The sequence below is a fragment of the Pangasianodon hypophthalmus genome, chromosome 5 (genome assembly GCF_027358585.1).
Source record: "Pangasianodon hypophthalmus isolate fPanHyp1 chromosome 5, fPanHyp1.pri, whole genome shotgun sequence".
Taxonomy (NCBI): Eukaryota; Metazoa; Chordata; class Actinopteri; order Siluriformes; family Pangasiidae; genus Pangasianodon; species Pangasianodon hypophthalmus.
The window spans coordinates 14,994,814-15,019,059 of NC_069714.1; the positions used below are offsets into that span (position 1 = coordinate 14,994,814).

General features: G+C 39.1%; 3 protein-coding genes across 19 annotated transcripts in view; 2 read left to right on the forward strand and 1 right to left on the reverse strand.

The window, feature by feature from the left end:
• caska (calcium/calmodulin-dependent serine protein kinase a) overlaps window positions 1–24,246 on the reverse strand; it is a 143,891-nt gene that overhangs the window by 19,048 nt on the left and 100,597 nt on the right. For 5 of the 16 annotated variants that reach the window (XM_053234598.1, XM_053234604.1, XM_053234601.1 and 2 more), the window contains exons 6-14: window positions 13,673–13,775; window positions 12,175–12,350; window positions 10,693–10,815; window positions 9,136–9,219; window positions 8,899–8,998; window positions 8,524–8,541; window positions 7,646–7,767; window positions 3,986–4,063; window positions 2,569–2,649 (exon numbers count right to left, since the gene is read on the reverse strand). In XM_053234598.1, the coding sequence (XP_053090573.1) occupies window positions 2,569–2,649; window positions 3,986–4,063; window positions 7,646–7,767; window positions 8,524–8,541; window positions 8,899–8,998; window positions 9,136–9,219; window positions 10,693–10,815; window positions 12,175–12,350; window positions 13,673–13,775 (885 nt within the window). Of the gene's footprint in view, window positions 1–2,568; window positions 2,650–3,985; window positions 4,064–6,017; window positions 7,502–7,645; window positions 7,768–8,523; window positions 8,553–8,897; window positions 8,999–9,135; window positions 9,220–10,692; window positions 10,816–12,174; window positions 12,351–13,672; window positions 13,776–24,246 lie in introns of those variants that run through there. The other 11 variants (XM_053234596.1, XM_053234600.1, XM_053234592.1 and 8 more) reach the window with 3 other exon arrangements.
• LOC113526070 (probable G-protein coupled receptor 34) lies at window positions 13,855–17,664 on the forward strand. 2 transcript variants are annotated; one of them, XR_008301861.1, is made up of 3 exons: window positions 13,855–14,384; window positions 14,704–16,688; window positions 17,535–17,664. XR_008301861.1 is itself a non-coding variant. In XM_034304818.2 (2 exons), exon 2 carries the CDS (start codon window positions 14,711–14,713, stop codon window positions 15,806–15,808), a length of 1,098 nt encoding a protein of 365 aa, XP_034160709.1. In that variant the 5' UTR covers window positions 13,855–14,384; window positions 14,704–14,710; the 3' UTR covers window positions 15,809–17,604. The 2 variants fall into 2 exon arrangements, 1 of the variants encoding a protein (XP_034160709.1); XM_034304818.2 differs by having other exon boundaries at window positions 14,704–17,604.
• LOC113526069 (probable G-protein coupled receptor 82) lies at window positions 18,536–24,030 on the forward strand. Its single transcript, XM_026912847.3, has 2 exons — window positions 18,536–21,235; window positions 21,944–24,030. The coding sequence occupies exon 2, from the start codon at window positions 21,977–21,979 to the stop codon at window positions 23,180–23,182; it is 1,206 nt and encodes a 401-aa protein (XP_026768648.1). The 5' UTR covers window positions 18,536–21,235; window positions 21,944–21,976; the 3' UTR covers window positions 23,183–24,030.

Here is a 24,246-nt window from a genome sequence, read left to right on the forward strand (position 1 = left end):
CTCTTCCCTCAGACACCTTCATTCTTCACATGATTATCTTCAGAAAGCTGACAAGTGGGTATTCCTTTTAAGCTCTGTTAGTTTCTCCTTAAATCTCATTACTCCTGTCTTCAGTCTCCTCATTATGTGAGCTTTATTGACCAGGAGGGACAGCAATATACAGGACGCACACTCGCCTTTTTATCTGTTCACTGCTGAAACTCTGACATGACATTTGTCCCACTGATAAGAGCATAAGCCTTCTCTAAATTATTGATTACTAAAGAACAACCAAGAGATGATGTAATTACTCAAAGAGTCACTGAATGCAAAGTCCAGACAGTGGAGTTTTTTTTTTTTTTTTAAAACAAACAAAACTATTTTCACCCTTATAATAAACTGATTTCAGTTTTGCAAGTGAACCTGAGAATAAGTGCCTGGGAGTACTTTGTGGAATGAAATCTTTACACTTTTAATCGTTAGACTTTAAGCTATCTCTGTAGTTTATGCACTTTATAAATAAATGTCTTTACTTGAAATCCAAAGCTGCATGGTTGTTATATATGTATAGCCTCGTAGAGCCTTGCAGAAAATGCAAGAATGAGTCTGAGTTGTTGACGCTGTGCTAGCAGCTATGGGTTTAGACAAAACTGGAACAAGCAAACACTGATCTACACTGATCAGCCATAACATTAAAACCACTGACAGGTGAAGTGAATAACATTGATTATCTTTTGACAATGGCACCTGTGAAGGTGTGGGATATATTAGGCAGCAAGTGAACAGTCAGTTCTCGAAGTTGATGTGTTGGAAGCAAGGAGAAATGGGTATGCGTAAGGATCTGAGCGACATTGACAAGGGCCAAACTGTGATCGAGATGACTGGGTCACAGATCTCCAAAACGGCAGGTCTTGTGGGGTGTTCCCGGAATGCAGTGGTTACTACCTACCAGAAGGGTCCAAGGAAGGACAACCGCTGAACCGGTGACAGGGTCATGGGCGCCCAAGGCTCACTGATGTGCGTGGGGAGCGAAGATTAGCCCATCTGGTCCGATCCCACAGAAGAGCTACTGTAGCACAAATTGCTGAAAAGTTAATGCTGGCTATGATAGAAAGGTGTTCTGCTGAAGAACCTTGGGTCCTGGCATTCATGTAGATGTTACTTTGACACGTACCATCTACCTAAACATTGTTGCAGACCAAGTACACCCCTTCATTGCAATGGTATTCCCTAATGGCAGTCGCCTCTTTCAGCAGGATAATGTGCACTGCTGCACTGCAAAAATTGTTCAGGAATGGTTTGAGGAACACGACAAAGAGCTCAAGGTGTTGACTTGGCCTCCAAATTCCCTAGATCTCAATCCGATTGAGCATCTGTGGGACGTGCTGGACAAACAAGTCTGATAGGCTCGCAACTTATTACTACTACTTAAGGATTTAAAGGATCTGCTGCTAATATCTTGGTGCCAGATACCACAGCACACCTTCAGAGGTCTTGTGCAGTCCATGCCTTGATGGGTCAGAGCTCGAGGGGAACTTACACAATATTAGGCAGGCAGTTTTAATGTTATGGCTGATTGGTGTAAGTCTTCAGATGGCCAGTCATCTGAGTGTTGGTGGCTTGGATTTTTGTTTAGATCAATGATATTATGCATTGCAGTTTGGAAAAGCAAATTATAAAATATGTATGATTTCACAAGAAGTATACTTTATCCTTAAGGTTTGTGAGAAGGTATTTCATGAACCATTCCCAATTTTCAAGTAGTGCTGTTATTGAAAAATAATCAGCAACAGGTGGTGTGGAAGTTATTATTTTCCTATAACAGCATGCCTTGAATTGTTTTATTCCTCTTATACCACAGCAGTTTACAAACTATTGATTTTTTTTTTATTCATTGAACAATGACATATTGTACATTTAATGTTGTGTAATGTCCAAGAAACAAGTTAATCCCTATTATCACTTGTGTTATACCAGCTATAAACAGGCATTCCCTCACCGGCCTCTATTTTATTTTCTCTTGAAGTCAATAAGACAAAAAAGAAAAATGCAGCTTCTCATGTTACAGAGAAATTGCAAAGCCCTCTGTTCTGAATCTGTCAAATGTTGGAAAACCTAAAGTTACAGCTTTACCTCTGACGGGTTACAAAGTGCTAACACTGGAGGGACCTTCCAAAAATGCTAAATAAACTCCCTATCAACAATTATATACACTTTTTAATCTGTTTGTGTATAGCATCCATGATACAAATCCCTAGGCCAGTTGTTACTATAGAAACAATAACAGAATGAGTGCATTAATATAAACCTTGCAGCTGGAACCACTGTCAGAGCTGCTGTTTTAGAAAATTATTCACCTTCTGATCAGAATCAAGCCTTTAACAACACTGTGGTGTAAATACCTTTTTCATGTGCTCTGGTAACAGAGCTAGTCCTGGAGTAGCATTGAGAGTTTAGTTACATTAGTTAACTTGCCTAAGATTACTTCAGGAGGCTTTTTTAAGCTTCTCCTCTTGGTGAAAATACTATGCACAAGAGCAGGTTAATAAAGCAGTTTAGCTGGTTTCACATATCAGCAGCTTAACTTACCATAAAATGGGGCTGGGTTAGGATTCGCCTCAGCTCTTTAACATCTGTATTATCTGGATAGCAGGAAATCTCTTCTAGTACCTGCAGAAGGACAATAATGACACAGTTTCACAAAGAGTAAATCTCTTTGTGTTCTTTTAAGCACTCCTACACACAGCTGAAGAACTGTGGGCCAGACTGCAATACTGCACACACCTTTACACACACAGACATTGCACACCCCTCTGCTGAATATGTGTTTGTTGAGTCTAAGTCTAGAACAGCTAAGATTAACGTAGTCAACAGCCTTATGTGGCATTCAAACAGAAATTGTGATGTGTGCTTTCAAAATTCATAGGCGAACACACCATACACACGCTGTTCAAAGTGGCTGAAGTCGTGAGAACATTGTTGCTAAGCAAATGGAAATATGGCTGCCTAGAATAAGCTAGCTACTCTCCATGGCTAATGATTTAGCCAGCTGGAACAATCTTACACTATTTAGAAATGTGTCAAAACTGTTGATAATATCAATTCTCTCAAATCTGTTGGTAAATTACTAAGAAAAGATTTTATAATTCATTTTACATGAATAGCACTGCATAGAGAAACCACAGCTATGAAAATTTGAATTGCTGAAGTGGTGAATACTACATGTGTGTACTGTGATGAACACCATGACTCTTATCTGAAGATGTTACCACACACATATATAACCACACACACCACACATGTACATAAATTTACCTAAGTACTTAAGTTTTTTTTTTTTTTTTTTTTCCACATTCTCATGTTGGAAGGATCTGTTAAAAGGTTAAGCTAATTTTCTGTTTGGTTCTGTTATTTCTTGGCACCAGGGCAGTGGAGCCTGTGGTGAAGTTTCAGTAGCAGTCATGGGGGATTAGTTAGTTTTAGCTCACTTAGACCTTCCCTCTCACAGGAAGTCCAAAAATAAAAATGTACAAGTGATTGAAGATGATAAGTACAGGTTATTACTTTCGCATTAAGGTGTGACTGAAATATACTGATAAAGCAGACTAATATGACTGCTCACAATGGTCAGAAAACACAACACCAACCACACACTTCCCCTAAACAACACACGTCTGCTTAAATTACTTTCGTTCAAAGACATTTCTCGTTTCTCATAATTTATTTCATTATCGTCAGCACTTCTTCTTACACTGAAAATTCTTTTGAATGAATATATACAGAATACTGATTAAACAAAGCAGGGAACAGATCTATGAACAGATAAATGTCATTTATTATACATACGCTTTCAGGGTCAGCCAACTTTTTTTTTTTTTTGATTTGTGTGTTATGTGCTAGCTCTGGTTTAATTAAGATGCTCTGACGAGCTTGCCTGTTTAGTGATGCTTGCCTATCTGAAGTGATTGTAAGTTTGAGTTGTAACTCCACAGGTTGAGGCACTGACCTCTTTGGCTCTCTGAACAGCATCACTTGGAGCATTCCTGATCTGTGGGGAGGACTTGGTGTTTATCTTGTCGTACAGCTGGAAAAATAACAGAAGTGGTTTTAGCAATATCAGCACAATGATGCTTTATGTGAATAAAACACTATATGGAGTAACTCCATAACGAAGCAAAAAGAAACCCTTCTTTTAAGGATATTTTACATAGGCACATCTCTTATATGACAATGTGGTTACATAGTATGCATTACTAGTAAATAAACAGGATTGGGAATTGTTGTGTCTCAGAAACAGAAGTTTCATTTTAGCCATTAAAATAGCTGTATTTTTGACAAATTTGTAGATAATAGAATATCTCTGGCTATTTTTTTCACCAAGTATATCCACTGGTCTTCATGCTCCTACTTGGAACAGGGCTGGACCATGCCTCATTAATTTGTCATGTGAAATAAAGTCAAGTCATTTCTGTTTTGGTTTTTAATCATGAAAAATTAACAAATGTGACTGTAATTTAGGATTTGTTATTCTGCATAATGTATTGTGCTGATGACATGCATCACATATAAATTTTGAGGAAATATTCATAATGATAACACTTAATCAGGCATCAGAATAAGAACAACTATAAACAAAATCTGATTGCAGTTAGTCAAGCAACATAACACTTCATTTTTAAGAAGAAAAATATTTAAATTTTCCCATTTTTAATGCAAAACATCAGACAAATCAACTCTCTAACTTGTGGGGGGGAAAATCCTAGAGAAGTTAAGATTCCGCCCTCTCATGTTGCTCATTTGTTGTAATCCACTTCTGAAAACTGCTCCATTGTAATAAAAATGACAACAATGTTAAAGACAAACATGAATCTGGAACTGGAGGTGCCCTGCTCTCTCAGAACAAGAACTCTCTCCTTCAACGCTCTCCTCCTGCAATTCATTTATTCTTAGCGTCATGTGACCTAGATCATCATGGGTCCAGTCAGTTTACACAGAGTAATGTGAACTGTTTAAAACTAATATCTTCCTAACAAGACAACAAGCAGCTTTAACACACCCAATGTAATCATTTGGTAACTATTACAAAAAAAAACAAACAAAAAAAAAAAACATGTCAGCTCCTTGTACTTTGTGGTCGTAGACAATGACAATCACCCAGATAGAGAAGCAGTGAAAAAGCGAACAAAGAATTCTCTGTGGTTTCTGCTTTTCTGCTTCCTCCACATCATTGTCCAGACTGAGCAAAGGGTTTTGTTAATTTTCAGTTTAACTCTGATGAGCATGCGAGTTTGAGTAAGTGTATAACATGAATATTTCTGCAGAGATCAACTTTTAGTCTTCAAAAGCACATAGTTTCCTGATTTGTGGCTGGACCACCCTGAAGATACTGATCAAAGATAGCACATACACACTGTCACATAAATTACAGCTCAACACCCTAATTTTCTAACAGGCAAGATGTTGTCAGAATATATATTTTTTCTGCTTCATCTGCTTCTCTTCAGCCATCCTTGAGTATGTGTGAAAACCTTGCTTCAGAACAGAGAGATTCCCCAGGAAAAACACCTAGAGGGGAAGCAACTTGCAAAACCCACCCTCTGACTAATCACTGTAGTAGTCCTAAAAGATATGAATAAGGAAAGTCAGATATATTTTGGTACAAACAACATACATCATTCTGATGAGTGAAAGACAAATTATACAAAAAGACTGAAAAAGTAACATTATGTAAATGAATTCCTAAGCATGATAATAATTAAAGCCTAATAGATTCCTCTACTTACTAGTATAGAAAGTAACAAGAACGATCTACATTTTATTTGTACCTTTACAATCTAACCCCGTCTTTATAAAAAAAAAAAAAAAAAAAAAAAGTAGAGGAGCAGGAGCAGGAGTGTAATTTATCCATGTAGAATCTTCTCAGACAACATTTGCAGACAACCAAGTTCAGCTTTCTAAACTTCCAAACCAAAATAGTGTCCAAGTAAGCTTCTGTAACTAGAACAACAAAACGACTGAAAATGGCCACATTTACTCACCAAACATTAAAGAAAGTGCAGAGGCTCATCAGCTAGCATCCAGACTAACCAGGCACACACTACAGACACTAATGCAGCGGCCTGGGCGACTCTGGTTCCTTCCTGTGGATCATGGAGTTCAAGTTCCAGCCAAACTGAGCTCTATGTGCAAGGCTTTGACAGCGATGGCAATGTCTTAAAGTGTGGTGGGGGCCATCAGGCAGACAGACCCTGCTGCAGCCATGGTACTGAAACGAGCAGTCTGACAATAGGTGCCATTATTCCTGGGGTTGGAGACGGGTTTTCAATAGCACACACTGAACCCAACTGACATGCCTACTGTCCTTACTGGCACAAGACTTAGGCTCTGCCCTGGTTTTCTTTTAGGTCCTGTTCACTGAGACATCTGAGCTGATGTGTGAGACTCTTCTCATACACCACTGCCACACACAAACACAGCTCTGGGTCCGCAGCTGGAGCTATTTATGAACAGACAAATGCACCCTGCCACACTACTGAATGTACAAAGACACAAGCTAATCACATGCATGCATGTATGTGTGTGTGTGTGTGTGTGTGTGTGTGTGTGTGTTTGTTTATAAAAACACAGAGACAGCTGATGAATAATGAACGAGAGACAGAGGATCTCATTATGTATGTATAATATATTATACAGTACTGTGCAAAAGTCTTAGGCACATGCAAAGAAATGCTGTAGAGCAAAGATGCCTTCAAAAATAATGAAATTAAATGTTTCTACTTAAAAAAAATACTACAAAGAGCAGTAAACAGTAGTAAACGAAACAAAGTCAATATTTGGTGTGATGATCCTTCGCTTTAAAAAAAAAATAGTAGTCTCAGGTACAATTTGTGAGTTTTATAAGGAAATGAGCTGTAAGTGTTACTGAGCATCTTGCAGGAGCAGCCACAGTTCTTCTGGAGACTTTGACAGTCACACTTGCTTCTTATTTTTGCAGCAAAACCCAGCAGCCTACATAGTTTTTTTTTCTGAAAAGTGGTCTCTTATGTAATATTCTGCTTTGACTGACATATAAACATTTTTCTGTAACATAATTTTGTGCTGGAAAACTAATGTTTGGAAATCTAAAATGTTTTTTGTACTGAATCAATAATGTAGAAGTCATAAAATAAAAATCTATAACAAAAGTTTATACTAAAAAAAAATAGGGTGCCTAAGACTTTTGCACAGTGCTGTATATCAATCTTGTGCAGATTAGAACATTTTCAGAGTACAAACTACTTTAAATACCCTCTGCTCTCTTGACAATCATGAAAGAAACATCAAAGTTAATTTATTAATTTCTTTGAAGAAGTGCTGTGACACAGGAACTAAATGGGTAACATGAAGAAAGCCATGTGACTAAAACAATCCACCCTAGGTTGAGATGAGAAAGATGGAAAAACTGATGAAAACGAATACACCACATACAACACAAATACCAAATTCAAGACATCTCTGTGTGTAGCTCTGCTGGTGTCCAGGCCAAAGGCAAAGCAGCTATGGCTGAAACTGTAACAAATGAAAACACTATGACATTTGATCTGCTATTCAACTTGCTACAATCACCACGAGTCTCTTTTTGAGCGCGTGTATACAATTATCTATAAATCTGTAGGTCATAACTCACATCAAGTAGTGTGTGTAGATGCTGGTCCTGGAAGACACTGTGCAGAAAGTCCAGGTCTTTTTCACTGCAATCTGTGAGTGCATGGATCTCCTCCAAGCTATCCAGTACCTGTGATACAGCCCCTACGCAAAACCACACACAAAGTGTGATGTGTAGACCCCATCCAACAATGTATACTTGTTAGATGTAGCATGAGAAAATCATAAACTCAGAGACATGACAATTAAGGTAATCAGATTTCAACACTCAATAAAGTGCTGTGGTATTATTTCTCAAAGACTTCATGGACATACATTACTGTGCAAAAGTCTTCGGCACATGCAAAGAAATGCTGTAGAGCAACGATGCCTTCAAAAATAATGAAACTAAATGTTTCTACATTAAAAAATACTATAAAGAGCAGTAAAAAAAAATAGTAGTCTCAGGTACAATTTGTGAGTTTTATAAGGAAATGAGCTGTAAGTGTTACTGAGCATCTTGCAGAAGCAGCCACAGTTCTTCTGGAGACTTTGACTGTCACACTCGCTTCTTATTTTTGCAGCAAAACCCAGCAGCCTTCATTATGTGTTTTTGTCTGAAAAGTTATGTAATATGCTGCTTTCTTTACTGACATATAAACATTTTTCTGTAACATTTAATTTTGTGCTAGAAAACTAATATTTGGAAATCTAAAATGTTTTTCGACTGAATCAATAATGTAGAAGTCATAAAATAAAAATCTATAACAAAGTTTGTAGTAAAAAAAAATAGGGTGCCTAAGACTTTTGCACAGTACTGTATATAGAATTATATATCTGATGAAGGAAGGAAAATAATTTAGGAACTTGATTACATTCTATAAATTGCACACATCACACAAGTCAGATAAAGATACCTACTTTCTGCTGCTAGCAGTCCTTGAGGAAGGCCAGCATTGGACAAACACAAAAATTACATTTACAACAAAGTTTGAAGGATGCTCAGGAGATGACTTTCAGGAAAAAGAGATGTGTTTCAAGTACATGAAGCCAAACAACAAGCTTGACCACATACATTAAACATTAGCTTTTATGTAGTTTATTTGTCTCTCAATGACTCCAATGCTACTGAAACTTTTCAGTAAATAAAGATGTGCTCTGTTATGTAATGAATCTGTAAATAAAACCTGTGGTTTTGAAGAAGGAAACGAATAGCAGTGCTGTTGCTGAACTGTAAACCAGCACATTATGGGATTTATCAGTCTTGCTAAAACAAAGCACTTGGTATATAATTACCAGATGAGGTGGGATCTTCAGAGAAGTCTGGCAGCTCCTCAGGTGGGTCACCATAGAACGAGCTGAACTTGTGGCTGGAAACTGCTGCTAACACAGCACCCTGAAGATAAGAGCACGAAAATATGAACTCTGTCTTACAGTAAATGTACAGTTAGAAAACATCAGTAGCTAACTTTGCACTGCCAATGTCAAGCCAATGTTAGGTTGTACTTATACAGTGCCAAGAGTGAGCTTTACTTTGAGCTTTCTCCGTGCATTGAACTTCCTCAGCTGTTCCACTGTCTCAGGCAGGTGGATTTTGTAGGCATATCGGTCTCTCTCCTGAAACAGAGACAGAGACAGACACACACACACACACACACAAGGTACACTATATTACCAAAAGTATTCGGTCACCTGCCTTGACTCACATATGAACTTAAGTGCCATCCCATTCCTAACCCATAGGGTTCAATATGATGTCGGTCCACCTTTTGCAGCTATTACAGCTTCAACTCTTCTGGGAAGGCTGTCCACAAGGTTGAGGAGTGTGTTTATAGGAATTTTTGACCATTCTTCCAAAAGCGCATTGGTGAGGTCACACACTGATGTTGGTCGAGAAGGCCTGGCTCTCAGTCTCCGCTCTAATTCATCCCAAAGGTGTTCTATCGGGTTCAGGTCAGGACTCTGTGCAGGCCAGTCAAGTTCCTCCACACCAGACTCTGTCATCCATGTCTTTATGGACCTTGCTTTGTGCACTGGTGCACAGTCATGTTGGAAGAGGAAGGGGCCCGCTCCAAACTGTTCCCACAAAGTTGGGAGCATGGAATTGTCCAAAATGTTTTGGTATCCTGAAGCATTCAAAGTTCCTTTCACTGGAACTAAGGGGCCAAGCCCAACTCCTGAAAAACAACCCCACACCACAATTCCTCCTCCACCAAATTTCACACTCGGCACAATGCAGTCCGAAATGTACCGTTCTCCTGGCAACCTCCAAACCCAGACTCGTCCATCAGATTGCCAGATGGAAAAGCGTGATTCATCACTCCAGAGAACGCGTCTCCACTGCTCTAGAGTCCAGTGGCGGCGTGCTTTACACCACTGCATCCGACGCTTTGCATTGCACTTGGTGATGTGTGGCTTGGATGCAGCTGCTCGGCCATGGAAACCCATTCCATGAAGCTCTTGGGCTAATCTGAAGGTCACATGAAGTTTGGAGCTCTGTAGCAACTGACTGTGAAGAAAGTCGAAGACCTCTTTGCACTATGCGCTTCAGCATCCGCTGACCCCTCTCCGTCAGTTTACGTGGCCTACCACTTCGTGGCTGAGTTGCTGTTGTTCCCAAACTCTTCCATTTTGTTATGATAACGCTGACAGTTGACTGTGGAATATTTAGGAGCGAGGAAATTTCACGACTGGATTTGTTGCACAGGTGGCATCCTATGACAGTTCCATGCTGGAATTCACTGAGCCCCTGAGAGCGGCCCATTCTTTCACAAATGTTTGTAAAAACAGTCTGCATGCCTAAGTGCTTGATTTTATACACCTGTGGCCAGGCCAAGTGATTAGGACACCTGATTCTGATCATTTGAATGGGTGACCGAATACTTTTGGTAATATAGTGTATTTCCATCACACACTAAGAGCTCTTTACAGAAGACAAGGTGATAAGGGATGATAGATCTGTAAGTGAGAAGTGCTGTGATGATTTCTTTAAAAGCTTTCACTTAATTTCCTAACTTCTAACCACAAAGTCTCTCACCACAGCTCTGGATGAATGAAGGAAGCTAGTGGTGAGGGTCAAGTTTTGGGTACCTTGAGCCACGGGTGATTGAGGGCCTCGTACACAGTGATCCTCTCAGCAGGATCCAGCATCAGCATGCGTCGCACCAAGTCTTTAGCACTCTCTGAGATGTGAGTCCACTGCCGAGGGTTCATCTGAAGGGGGGTTGCGTGCACACACACACACACGCACACACACGTGGCACACACACAAAAATGACGTATGAGAGGTGCAGGGATGCACTGCTTTAATTTGCCTTTTTACTGTTCTTCATTTTTAATCTTTTACATGTACGCACACAGTGAATGTCTCATATTAACAATAGTTAAGTTTTGTCCCCCTACAATTTTCAAAAAAAAAACAAAAAAACCCTCATCCTTAATTGTGCAAGGTGGCTTGTGCGCTGTAGAACGATAGCACAGACAAATCCCTATTTTTAAAAAAACTCTTTTTACATGTAGCCTTTTCCCAGCATACACTTAAATAGGGCATATTTTCTGCTTTTCTTGTGTGTACACTCAATTACGTAGCCTGTCTTTTCAGGTCCCCTATGCTTGAGTGATACTACTGATAACCGTGTCTATAGTTTGACTATTGTGCAAAACACACACATACACGTGAAAGCTGCACATCATCTTTCAAAGTAATAAACTGTTTATCCACATAAGAAATTTGAGCTTTCTCTGTCTCTTTGTTGTGGAGCACTCAATAACTGAACAGACGAGCCAAGTGTTTGGGACATCACAACCCAAATACTTTTACCATCAAAAAATCATGGTCCAACAAGGCAACAATAAAATACAGCTGACAGGTAGAAACTAAAGTTATATTTAGTTATATTATCTGAGTTTATTTAGTTTATTTACTAAAATTAAAACATTTTTAAACCATGATCTATTTTGGTACATGTCTGTCCTTCAATTTAAGTAAGTAGTCATTGGTGTACAGTGCTTAAGTTAGGGGACAGCAAGTCTTAAAGTTGAACTATTTTGCCCTCTAAACAAATGGGTTAAGTATACACTTCTCTTTAATCTTTTCTTTCATTCACACATCCTTGAAGAGCAAACCATTTCAATTTTCCTTAAATATTCAAGGTAGAGCCATCCATTTTCCATTTCAAATCAACCCAAAGCACAGAACTACATTTCATACTTATAAAACTGGTTTTTTTTTCATGCATCTTCTCAGAGAAACCTATTAATTTTGACAGTCATTGAATTTTCATTATTCTTTAAACATGCTTGAGTGATACTACTGACAACCAAAAGCACAGGACTGCATTTCACATTGATTGCACACTGATTTTCTTTTTTCCTATTCCTTCACTCCTCCTCTAGTACACAAAAACACATAGATTTTCAAACTGCTTGACTTTTTGAGCTAGACTTATACATGTGCTAGCCAATTTGATGCCTTGAAAAGTTTAAACTCTAGTCTCTGCCACTGATGATTCAATAGTGCTGATGCAGAGCCTTGGCTTTACATTGATGGGCATCACATAATTAAACTAATACCTTGTATTTGCCTTTGATAATGGCCTCAAACAGGCGCTCTTTCGTGCCATAGAAGGGCAGGCAGCCGCTGAGCAGGATGAAGAGGATGACTCCACAGCCCCACACATCCACCGGCTTCCCATACGGCTCTCTCTTCACCACCTCAGGAGCCATGAAGTGGGGGGTGCCCACCCGGCCTGCAGAACATAGTATACACTCACTGACCACTTTAATAGGAACACTGATATACCTGTTCATCCATGCAATTATCTACTCAGCTAATCATGGGCAACAAGGCATAAAATCATGAAGATACGGGTTAAGAGCACATCACATCAAACAACAGAATGGGGAAAAATGTTATGTCAGTGACTTTGACCGAGGCATGGTTGCTGGTGTCAGACTGCTTTGAGTATTTCAGAAACTGCTCATCTCCTGGAATTTTCACTCACAACAGTCTGTAGGGAGAATGGTGCAAAAAAACAAAAACAGTGTTCAGGAGTTCTACAAGAAAAAAACACCTTGTTGATGACGGAGGTCAGAGAAGAATGGCCAGCCTGGTTCAAGCTGACCACTCTTTACAACCATGGTGTGCAGAAGAGCATCTCAGTTTGCACAACACATTAAACGTTGAGGCGGATGGGCTACAACAGCAGAAGACCACACAGGGTTCCAACTCTGGCAGCCAAGGACAGGAATCAGGGAGTACCTTGGACACAGACTCACCAAAACTGGACCGTTGAGGATTGGAAAAAGACCAGGCAATATTTTTCAAATCTTCAACCATCAAGTTTTGGTCACTGGGATCTTAATTTTCCCCCATTCTGATGTTTGATGTGAACATTAACTGAAGCTCTTGACTTGTATCTGTACGATTTTATACACTGCACTGCTGCCACTATGGCTGGATGATTGGATATCGTCGCCTAGTCTTTTTCCAATCTTCAGCTGTTCCTAATAAAGTGGTCAGTGAGTGTATGTAAACAAAGCATGCAAATATCACACAGAGACACTGGTGGATTTTGGGTGTATGGATGAAATTGGTCGTGACTGTTCAATCGACAGAAAGCAAATTCTTTCGAAATGTCCTATGATGTATGTTGTAATATGTAAATGTAAGTAACAGTAAGATCTAAGTGTATGAATGTTATAAGATCTTATCTGTTTTATATATTAGATGTGGGAGGAGCGTTCAAAGCAACCTCATGCGCCTTTATACTATTGGAAACACATTTGCCTGAGTTTCAGTTCTTGTTTTTGAGAAAACTTCTTGGTAATAGTACCAAGAAGTTGGTACTAGAACTTAGCAATATCTGCATGACATTAGCAGATCTGCAGTTGTAGATGGTCTCACACTAAGATACCTCACACACACTCCTATGCAGCACAACAGGAAGACTGGTTTCCGATGTTGCAGAATGGTAAGACTTTTGCAAGATTAACTTACAAAACACAAATAAATTTCACCTCCTGACACCTACTGCAGGTACAGAGCAGTACACATTCGGACAGTGCTTACCTCCAGCCACCAATCCTGACTCTCCGAGCTGTATAGCAACTCCAAAGCCACCCAACTTCACGGGAGCGGAGTTCTCCTTTGATGCCAGCAACACACAGTGAGGCTGCACAAGGAAAAAAAAAAAACCACACAAACCACATTATTTTTCCACACAGACTAAAGAAACCCTAGTAATGCCTACTGCTGCTCTAGTTTTGCACGGTAACATCAAAAATCCAATTTTGTGAGCAATTAACCAAATCTCTGAATTCTTAGGTGAAGAAAAAAACTTCTGTCAAAAGCAAATTATCTTATATACCTTTTGAAATTTTATTAGCAGTCTTCCCCAAGCTATTATCATCTAGGTTTCAATGACGTATAATATGCCTATTGAGTGTATACATTTGTCATATTGGGGTGTAGAACAGCCTGATAAACAAAATGACTACACAGTGTCACCATGGCTGCTTCTGAGGTTTTTAAAAACTGTGGTTGCAGCTTCCCCTTTCTAGTCTTCAAAAAAGCGCCCTCCGCGCATTATCGCACAGAAGTGTTGATCTGCATGTGATAAGCAGTGACTCTGGAGGAAAATGTTTAAAGTTTAGTGCAAATTTTAAAGGGAGGCGGAGAAAACCATTTACAATTTTACAATAAACCCAATAGCACAGAACAGCATTCCCAAGGCTGTGGAACAATAAATCGAATGGTTTCCTGAAAGAAAAACAAACACACAGTAAGTAACTTGGCATGAACTAAAGTCATTTGGACTTACGACGTACGGCGGTAATATGTTCTTAATTTGTCTACTCTAACTGGTGTTTTTATTGGATTTAGAACCTCAGAATATTTATGGAAAAAATTCCTGGTTTTGCATACTGATATCGATTATTTGTTATAAAGTGTTCTTGCTGGTGCTGATCTCAAGCACACATGCCCATTTTTCTCAGGAGTTAATGCTGAGTAAAACTGCTTGTTAAGAATGAAATGAAAAGAACTTTGCTACACTAAGAGCAACATCACATAAGCTCTAACACTCTGCTTTTCTTTTAAAGGCCTAAAATGACTACAGATGTAATGGCAGGGCAAGATTTCCACAACACCTCCCTTATAATCAGCACTACAGCAGAAATACAAAAACAAGACCATTTAACCACAAAATGCAGCAATTTCAGTTTGAATGATGGCAGTATCCGGGTCCCGCTAGCAGTCTTCTACTTGCTCTTCTTCCTGCTTGGCTTGGCTGGTAACCTGGTAGCCCTCTGGGTGTTCCTGCGACTACACGCCAAGAAGAATTCAGTGCGCATTTTCCTCATTAATCTGGCTTTGGCGGATTTGCTCCTCATGATCTGCCTGCCCTTCCGTGTGGCTTACCATGCCAATCATGACAGCTGGAGCTTGCATCCTGTGCTCTGCAGGGTAGTGGGCAATGTTTTCTACATGAACATGTATGTAAGCATTGTTCTCCTGGGGCTTATTAGTATAGATCGTTATGTGAAGCTGCAGAAGACCTCGAGCAGGCAGAGGTTCCTCAGCAGTAAGCAGAGCATTCTCACATGTTGCCTCCTCTGGGTAATAGCTACTGTTTGCATAATACCACTGATAACCCTGGGTAAAGATAACAGATCCAATATGTGTTTCCAGTACAAACACCTGGACAATGCCGAATGGAAGGCCTACGTAAACTTGGCTGTTGTGGTTGTTTTTTGGGTGGTCTACGGCACTCTGGTAACATCTTATGGGAAGATAGCAATGGGGCTGCTTCAGGTCTCTAAAGAGAAGCCAGATTTTCCAAATGCGGCCAAGTACAGCAGAACAGCTCGGAAGTCCTTCTTTGTCCTCTTTCTCTTCACCTTGTGCTTTGTACCCTATCACGTGGTGAGGATCTTCTACATCTACTCACAGATCACAGACGTTTCATGTCAGTGGATTCAGTTAGTGGACAAGATCAATGAGTTATCTCTGCTGCTTTCTGCGTTTAACAGCTGCCTGGATCCAGTCATGTACTTTGTGCTGTGCAGCTCAGTGCGAAGGACCGTACTGCAGGTGCTGCACAAAAACTTCTGCCTGAAGACTTCTGGTGGCTACAGCAGCTCCAGCTATGATAAGGGAAGAAACCAAAGGGAGCCGGCTACACAGAGCGACACCAGCACATTGTAAAGAGAGACTGCCATTCATATCGGTCATCCAAATATATGACTGACCTGGACAATGGCTATTCCACTCTGGTTCTTTTATTAACCAGTAGCTCTGAAATTGGTTTTTATTATCCTAAATAAGCAATATCTTTCAAAGTATATGAAAAATTGCTAAATAATAATATGTACAGCTGTCCATACAAAGAAATAATATTTCCAACATATTTTTTTCCATTGGTTTTGTGTATCTTCCCGTTTGACAAACCTGTTTTTCTCTCTGACTCAAGTTAGAATAAAAAACAAAAAACAAAACAAAACAAACCAAAAAAAAACAGCCAACCAACTAACTTCACTATTTTGATCTGAAACATTCAAACGTCATTTCTGAAGAAAATTGCTATTTCTTTCAGAACTACATAACAGGACGCATTAAAGTCAAGTAAAGTCAAGTAAATTTGAACACCTATATTAATAATTATGATGGGCTGCATAAACAATGTTACAGAATTATCTTTATTTTCCCTAGTACAATTTACTATGTCCAAATATAGCAGCTGAAAATAGACAATAAATAAGGGCTGCAAATAGGGCACCATCTGTTGACAGAATAATGCATTTGTGGTAAACATAAACATTTCCTAAACAGAGTTTTGTGTTATAAAAGCAAAAGCCAGGTTAGAATCTATGAGTTAAGAGGCAACATGTGAAATAATCAGAGGATGTGGTCAGAAATGTATCAGCCTCGTTCCCCTTTAAAATGACAAATCAGTTCATGACAAGCTCATGTTCTGAAGGCTGCATCAGATGTCAAGAGAAAACCAGCAAGAAAACAAAGCCAGTATGTTAGCATTCAGTTACGCAACAAACTGCACTAGAATGAACGGGACAGCCTGCAATAAAAGGTACACTCTTCATCTTGCTTGTTTATTGTATATAATTTTAAGTCAAAGCAATCTTTATACACACTGCTGTAATGATCTTTATATAGATGTGTGTCTATGTTTTGAAACACACTTTTATTCAGGCAGTATACAGGTTCTGACTAGCACTAATTTATTTACTAAACTATCTAAATCTGTTTTATTAGATGTGTGTTCTATTATTATAATAACACTGCCACATTGCAGTAACCCTGCAACTCTAAACCCCTGAGTGTCTACATTTTTTGGTATTTCTAATACACCAGATTCAAATCATTAGGTAATTATCAGGGCTTTACAAGCAGTGTGTGTTAGAACACTGCAATCGCAAACATCTACAGCATGGAATTTCATAATTTACAAATAAATCTAAAGTCAGTATAGAAAAAGTATTAAGCCACTGAAATGTCTCGGTGATTTTTTTTCTAGGTGTGGCCAAGAATGAATTGAAGTTTACTGTAGCCAAGAATTCATATATCAAGGCCATTAGGGGAGTTTCTGAAGATTTATTTTGTGGCCACAAAGTAAATAAGCCCTGGCAACTACTGTATTTAAAAATGAGTGAGACAGGGAGAAAGGAAGGGAAAAAAAAAAAAAAAAGAAGGAAAAAAAAATAATAATTCACACTTCAATCTTGAAATGATGTATAAAGATATACTGGAGTCACTGGCATTGCTTTTATTATTGCCTTTATCACTGCCAATGATGAGATCCATAGAGGATCTATGAATCTAACTTTGCATGAACAGAAATGTGAGACAGGAAATTCACTATCTTGTCATCTATTTTTTCATGTTTCCCCCGCACTCCCTCTCTGGTCCGCAAAAGCTGTTTCCTGGTGCCTGAAAACTACCACTTCACTGTTCTGCCTTGGCTTTATCTCCTTCTGACAATCCTGGGCTTCCTGACCAATGGACTGGCCATACTGGATCTTAAGCAGACAGACAAGACACCCACAGTCATCTTCACTTTAAACATAATGGTCTCGGACCTGATGCTGTGCTGCAGCTTTCCCTTTAGGATGGCTTACTATATACATAGTTCCCGGTGGAAGGCTGGCACTGTGGTCTGCTCAGTGACTGAGTTTCTTATGGTCTCATGTTTCTACATCAACATCTATTGCAATATGAGTTTCTTGCTATGGACCAGCATCAACCGCTGTGTTACAGTAGTACGGCTGCGCTGCAGGCTGCTCCTAGTCTTCAAGCGTCCACGTCTCTGTTGGCTCCTCTGCCTTGCCACATGGTTAGTGGGAATCATCTTTGTCATGGGCTCTATGGCACATAAAGCATGCCTGAAATCGACAGGACAAGAACTGAATTCCTGTTTTGATCAGGTGATGAATACAAAACCTGCTCAAATTAACGGATTGCACAGCATCGGCGTGGGAATCTTCTTCTTCATGCTGGGCTTGATGCTGGTTAGTTACGGTCAGCTCATCTTCCATTTGCACAAGGTGAACCAAAAGAGTTTGGTGGGTGCTGGATTTGGGAGTGGGCTGCGAGTGCGCAGGAAAATCTTGGCCTCCATGGTTTTGTTTGTGGTCTGCTTCCTGCCCTATCATGTGCAGAGGATAAGGGTGATAGCGTCAGAAAATAAAGACTGTAGAAAGAAGCAAGAAGAATTCTGTTTAAAGACTCTGTTGATACTTGTAGCAGCACTCAGCTGCTGTCTGCATCCAGTGCTATACCTGGTGCTACAACTGCCCTGCTGCAGAGCCAAACCCAGAAACCATCCTAAGCCATCTCCAAGAGCCAGGTCCACCCCGCAGATACAGACCAACAGCTCCACATAAAATCTTAACTAGGAGTGTGTGTGTGTGTGTGTGTGTATATATATATATATATATATATATATATATATATATATATATATATATATTTACTGTTATATATATACTTTTGCTGCTTACAGATGCTTATGCAGATACAGGTCAAGAGCACCAGTTCATGTTCACATCAAACATCAGAATGGGGAAAAAATGTGATCTCAGTGACTGAACCCGGATAATTAATTGGAAAAACATCGCCTGGTCTTTTTCCAGTCTTCAGTTATCCAGTTCCAGTGAGTCTGTTTCGACTGTAGCCTCAGATTCCTGTTCTTGTCTGACAGGAGTGAAATCTGATGGGGTCTTCTGCTGTTGCATCCCATCGACCTCAAAGTTTGACGTGTTGAGCGTTTCCGCCCACAGGACTGCTGCTCACTGGATGTTTTTTTAGGTTTCACACCATTAAATGTCTGTTGTCTGTGAAAATCCCAGGAGATCAGCAGTTTCTGAAATACTCAAACCAACCTATCTAGCACCAACAACCAACCCATGGTCAAAGTCACTGAGATTTTCCTCATTCTAATGGTTGAAACGAACAGCAGCTGAAGTTCTTGACCCGTGTCTGCATGACATTATGCAATGCGCTACTGCCACATGATTGGCTGTTTGGATAACTGTATGAATAAGCAAGGATACAGGCGTTCCTAATAAACTGGCTGGTGAGAGTAATTATAAACGTTGTACTGTATAGGATAAAACTGGATTAGCAAAATGTATTAGTGTCTTACTTTAATAAACTGAGTATTCTTATTCTTCAGTGCCAGTATAATATGACTTATGATACAAGGTGGTGTTGCTTGCAGTGTGCTGCTTTGAACAGAAGAGGCTGTATGATGGCTGTATGATGAAGCCAGAGTTTGAGTGCCCTGGGGTGGTACTCTCATCTTTTGTAACATGTATTTTTTTTTCAGCTGTAAATGTGGATATGTTGTACCCTGGACTTAAGGTTACATAACTGAACAGGATTACATAATTGAACAGAATTGAAATGGACTTGAAGAAGATAACTGAACTGTAATTACCTTTTAGTGTAAAATTTTAAAGGTACACCATATGTACCTTTCTATATGAAAGATATCTATTAAAAATACAAAAGATCTACACTTGTTGAACCATTACATCTCAACCAGAAGTAAACTTGCAGCATTTTAAAATCTGTTTACACCCAAAAGTTGAGAGAGACAACTGCATTTAAAGACACTCTTTCAATTTGACTAAAAGACATTTAGTCTACCTCTACATTTATATCTACTAATCCACCAATAGGAAAACAACATTACTGACAAATAAAAAAAAAAAAGAACAATACAGTTTACAATGGGAAATAAATGATCACTTTGATTATGAGCATCATCCACATCAGTCTCTGTCTCATCATCTGAGGTAAGTGTCAGCTGCAGAATTTAAAAATGAGCCTCACTGTCGCTCTTCACTGCACTGATTTCTGTTTACGCTAACGTCATTGCGGAAATACTTGCTGATTAATTCAGTAAGTTCTGTTGGCTAAATTTCTTGTTATTAACATTTTTATTAGTACATTTAAAAGTTTTAAAACTTTGCTGTCATCTGTACAGCGTGTGTAAGCGATCTCTGTTTTAATGAAGATAGACATTGACAGCGAGTATCTGATTACAAACAGAATTGATTAGGCTTATGTCCATTATGGCATGTAACTATCCAAAATGTATTCAAATCCTGAGATAGCACTCTAAGCTAGCAAGGCTTTAGACATCTTCAGACTGCATTTACCGCTCTTTACCCAACAGGATCTTTGCAGACAGGCAAGGCAAAGGTTAGAAAAGGTTGTTAGGTTAGAAAGTAACCTAAAAAAAAACTATAACAAAATATACACTCATTGAACACTTGAATTGAACACTATTATGAACACTACACTAATACTGGGAAGCGCTTCCCTTTGCTCTCAAAACATCCTCAATTCTTCATGGCATGGATTCCACAAGATGTTGGTAACATTCCTTTGAGATTCTGGTCCATGTTGACATGACTGCATCACGCATTTCTGGCAGATTTTTTCAGCTACACGTTCCCGTTGAGAATCTCCCATTCTCCACATCCCAAAGGTGTTCTACTGTTGTGTTTGACGTGTTGTGCATTCTGAGATGCTTTTCTGCTCACCACAATTGCACAGAGTGGTTATCTGAGTTACTGTAGCCTTTCTGTCAGCTCACGCTGACATCATGCCACGGTCAAAATCACAGAGATCATATTTTTCTCCTTTCTGATGGTTGATGTGAACATTACCTGAAGCTGCTGGCCCATATCTGCGTGATTTTATGCATTGCACTGTTGTCAGATGATTGGCTGATTAGATAACGGCATGTATGAGTAGGTGTACAGCTGTTCCTAATAAAGTGCTTGGTGAGTGTATGTATGTTTTCTTAAAGTAGAGGTGTCAAGGTATATTGTAGAACCTCAATTTTAATCAAAACTTTTTTTTGTCATTTTTGGCTGTTTTCAACCACAGCTTCAATAGATGACCTTAAAACATTGACTGTTTTTAAAATTACAGTTGTGATGCATTTGTTGCTGAAATTGCAATTACTTTTCTAAGAGTAAGCCTTCTTTACTGTAAAAGAGAAGTGAGTCTGTACATGGTCTTCACAAAGTAACTTCCTGAAGACACTGAGCAGAGTGTACACACACACACACACGCTGCACACTGGCAGATATTCCTGACACGGTAAGTGGATACTTTTTAAGAGAATGGATAAGACAAAGAACACGTGTGGGCACAAGATGAGAATTGCTCCCTGTAACCTTTAAATACATCTCTGGTTTAACTTCATCATGCTGTGTACCAAAAATGTACATGTTCAACTTTAAAGTATCTGCTTTCTCTTTTCCACTCTAACACATACAACTCCATCTGTAATTGTTGGCACCATTGACAAAAATTAATAAATATTTATTTACATTACCAGGAAATATTTGAATAACTTCTGCGACAGGTTTTGCATATATTTTTGAATAGGTCTCAAATTAGTAATGTGGTATGCAGTGCACAAAAAAAAAAAACAAAAAAAAAAAACCACCGGTTAAAGATTAGGCAAACACATCAGTTTGCATTAGTTCTAAATCTATATGTAACTGCCTGTCTGTTGGATATTTAAGTGCTAAGCGCAATTTTTTTTGTTTTGTACATCACTGTCTCTGTTAACATGTTTACCGTGAAGTATCAGTTCTACTTTCTTTTGTGGTCAAAACCACACTACGTATGCTTTTACAGTAATTTATTCACTAACCTTGCTTATATCTGATGTTGTAGTGAATATACTGTCAGAGTCTATTATTTCTTCTTTTCTGAACAAAAAATCTCCAATAAAAACAGCCTATTAAAAATAATATTTTATGTTGTAGCTTGACAAAAATTTTCTTGATTTTTATCTAGAACACTGGTGCCCCCCTCTCTCTGGTGGTCCAAATGGTGGGCTGTTCCCAGTTTGCTCACTTTAATGCATCCTCTTGCTTGTGTCAGACCTTCATGACATATCTGGTCCTGCCCATTGTCTACAGTGTCATGGTCCTCACAGGCCTGTCTGGCAATGTCCTGTCTCTTTGGATATTCATGGCAAAGATTTCCACTAAAACCCCCACCCACATCTACCTCATCAACCTGGGGATCTCGAATCTGATACTGTGTCTTACCATGCCTTTCAATGCAGCCTACTACGCTCTTAGCACCAGCTGGCCTGCATCCAGTCTGAAATGTCAGTTAGCCATAAATGTCTTGACCCCAGTTCTCCACACCAACATTGCAGGAGGCATGTTTATTCTCACTTGGCTGGCACTAAGTCGTTTTGCCACACTTATCCAGCATAACTATGGCCATCGCCCAAGCAGGTGCACCAAAGTCCTTCCTGGCATCTTCTTAAGCAGACTGCAGCAAACTCCATTTGCACTGGCCATGTGTGCAGGAACCTGGGCCTTTGTGGCATTGGGGATCATTCCCACAGTGGTGATTTATGCTACGATGGAGACAGAGAGAATGGACAATAACAGCCAGCAGGCATGTTACAGTGCTCCAGTGGAGGTTGGTGGCTCTGGCTCTCAAGCATTTGCCATTGCAGGGATCACCATGTTCTTTCTCTGCCTGGCTTTGGTGTTGAGTGCCTACATAGCTGTGATCAGACACATCAACAGGACAAAAATAAATAGGGTCATCTCTGACAGACAGAGGGTCTGTTCAAGAGTGTGCCGCAACATTTTGGTCATCCAGCTTGTGCTGGTCATTTGTCTCCTCCCACATCACATCTATAAAGCTATTTTCATTGCCATGGCACAGAATAACTCGCAGTCTGGAGACCTCCTAGCAGAATGCCATCCTTTTTCCGTGCATGTAGAGGTTAAGAATGCTCTCCTCTGTTTGGCAGTTCTACGCTGCAGCGCAGACCCCTTCGTTTACTTTCTGCTGGACAAGACGTTTAAAAGGCATGCATATGGTTTGTTTCGAGAAAGCTTTACCACGAAAGAGAGCCAATCATCCAGGACTATGAATGAATGTGGACAGCTTAGTCAGTATGACAGTGCTACTTTAAAAGGTGCTCTAAAACACGAGGCACCTTCACATTCAAAAGACTCAAAGACTAAACAAACTTCTGACCATCAGTTCATTCAGGAGGTGGAGTGAAATGCTTCTAAAACACCTATCGTGTTGGAGATGTATAATAAATATGCCTCACATAGTGCTGCAAAGGAGACCTAACTTTAGAAAACTGCATTTGTGCATACAAATAAAGACATTCAGGCCTAACCGTTTTAAAGAGCTTTAACCGCAAGGTATGCAGCAATGCAAAAAAACAAAAAACAAACAAACAAAAAAACAAAACAAAACAAACCAAAACAAAAAAAATTATACAGTCAGGTCCATATGTATTTGGACAGTGACACGATCTTCATAATTTTGCCTCTGTACACCACCACAATGAATTTGAAATGATGTAATCAATATGTGATTGCAGTGTAGACTTTCAGCTTTAATTCAAGGGGTTTAACAAAAATATTGCATTGACCATTTAGGAATTACAGCCTTTTTTTTTTCTTAAAAAAACAGAGTCCCTTCATTTTCAAAGGCACAAAAGTAATTGGACGATTGATTAATAAGCAAATTAAGCATATTCCAAGTGTTGATTTTGCATTTGGTAGCTGTTCATGGGAAATCTCAATATGCGGTCCACAGAGGTGTCTTTAGGAGTGGCCAAATTCCTATAATTCCTAAACAGTTAAAGCAGTATTTTTGTTAAACCTCTTGAATTAAAGCTTCTGTTCTTTATGAGACACGGTTTGTGGCAGTCTTATAATACAGGCTAAATAACAAATGCAAAAGAATACAAACGATTTATTGCATTCTTTAAAGGAAATGGACATCTAGAAGCTGAGAATATGAATAACTTGAATAAGCTGAGAATGTGAATAACTAACTTCTTTCACTAGAAGTGACAAAATATGTAATGTGTTCCACATGAGGTTAAACTTATATATATATATATATATATATATATATATATATATATATATATATATATATATATATATATATATATATATATATAAATATAATGGTTTTAATCCCATTGTCATTATCATCACTGCTTTATCAAGCATCACTTCTTGGATCTGTTCTCGTGTAATGAGGAATGTGCCACTATCGAGTTTGCACTAGATTACTTGAGTACTTATGCAAACTTTTTGACT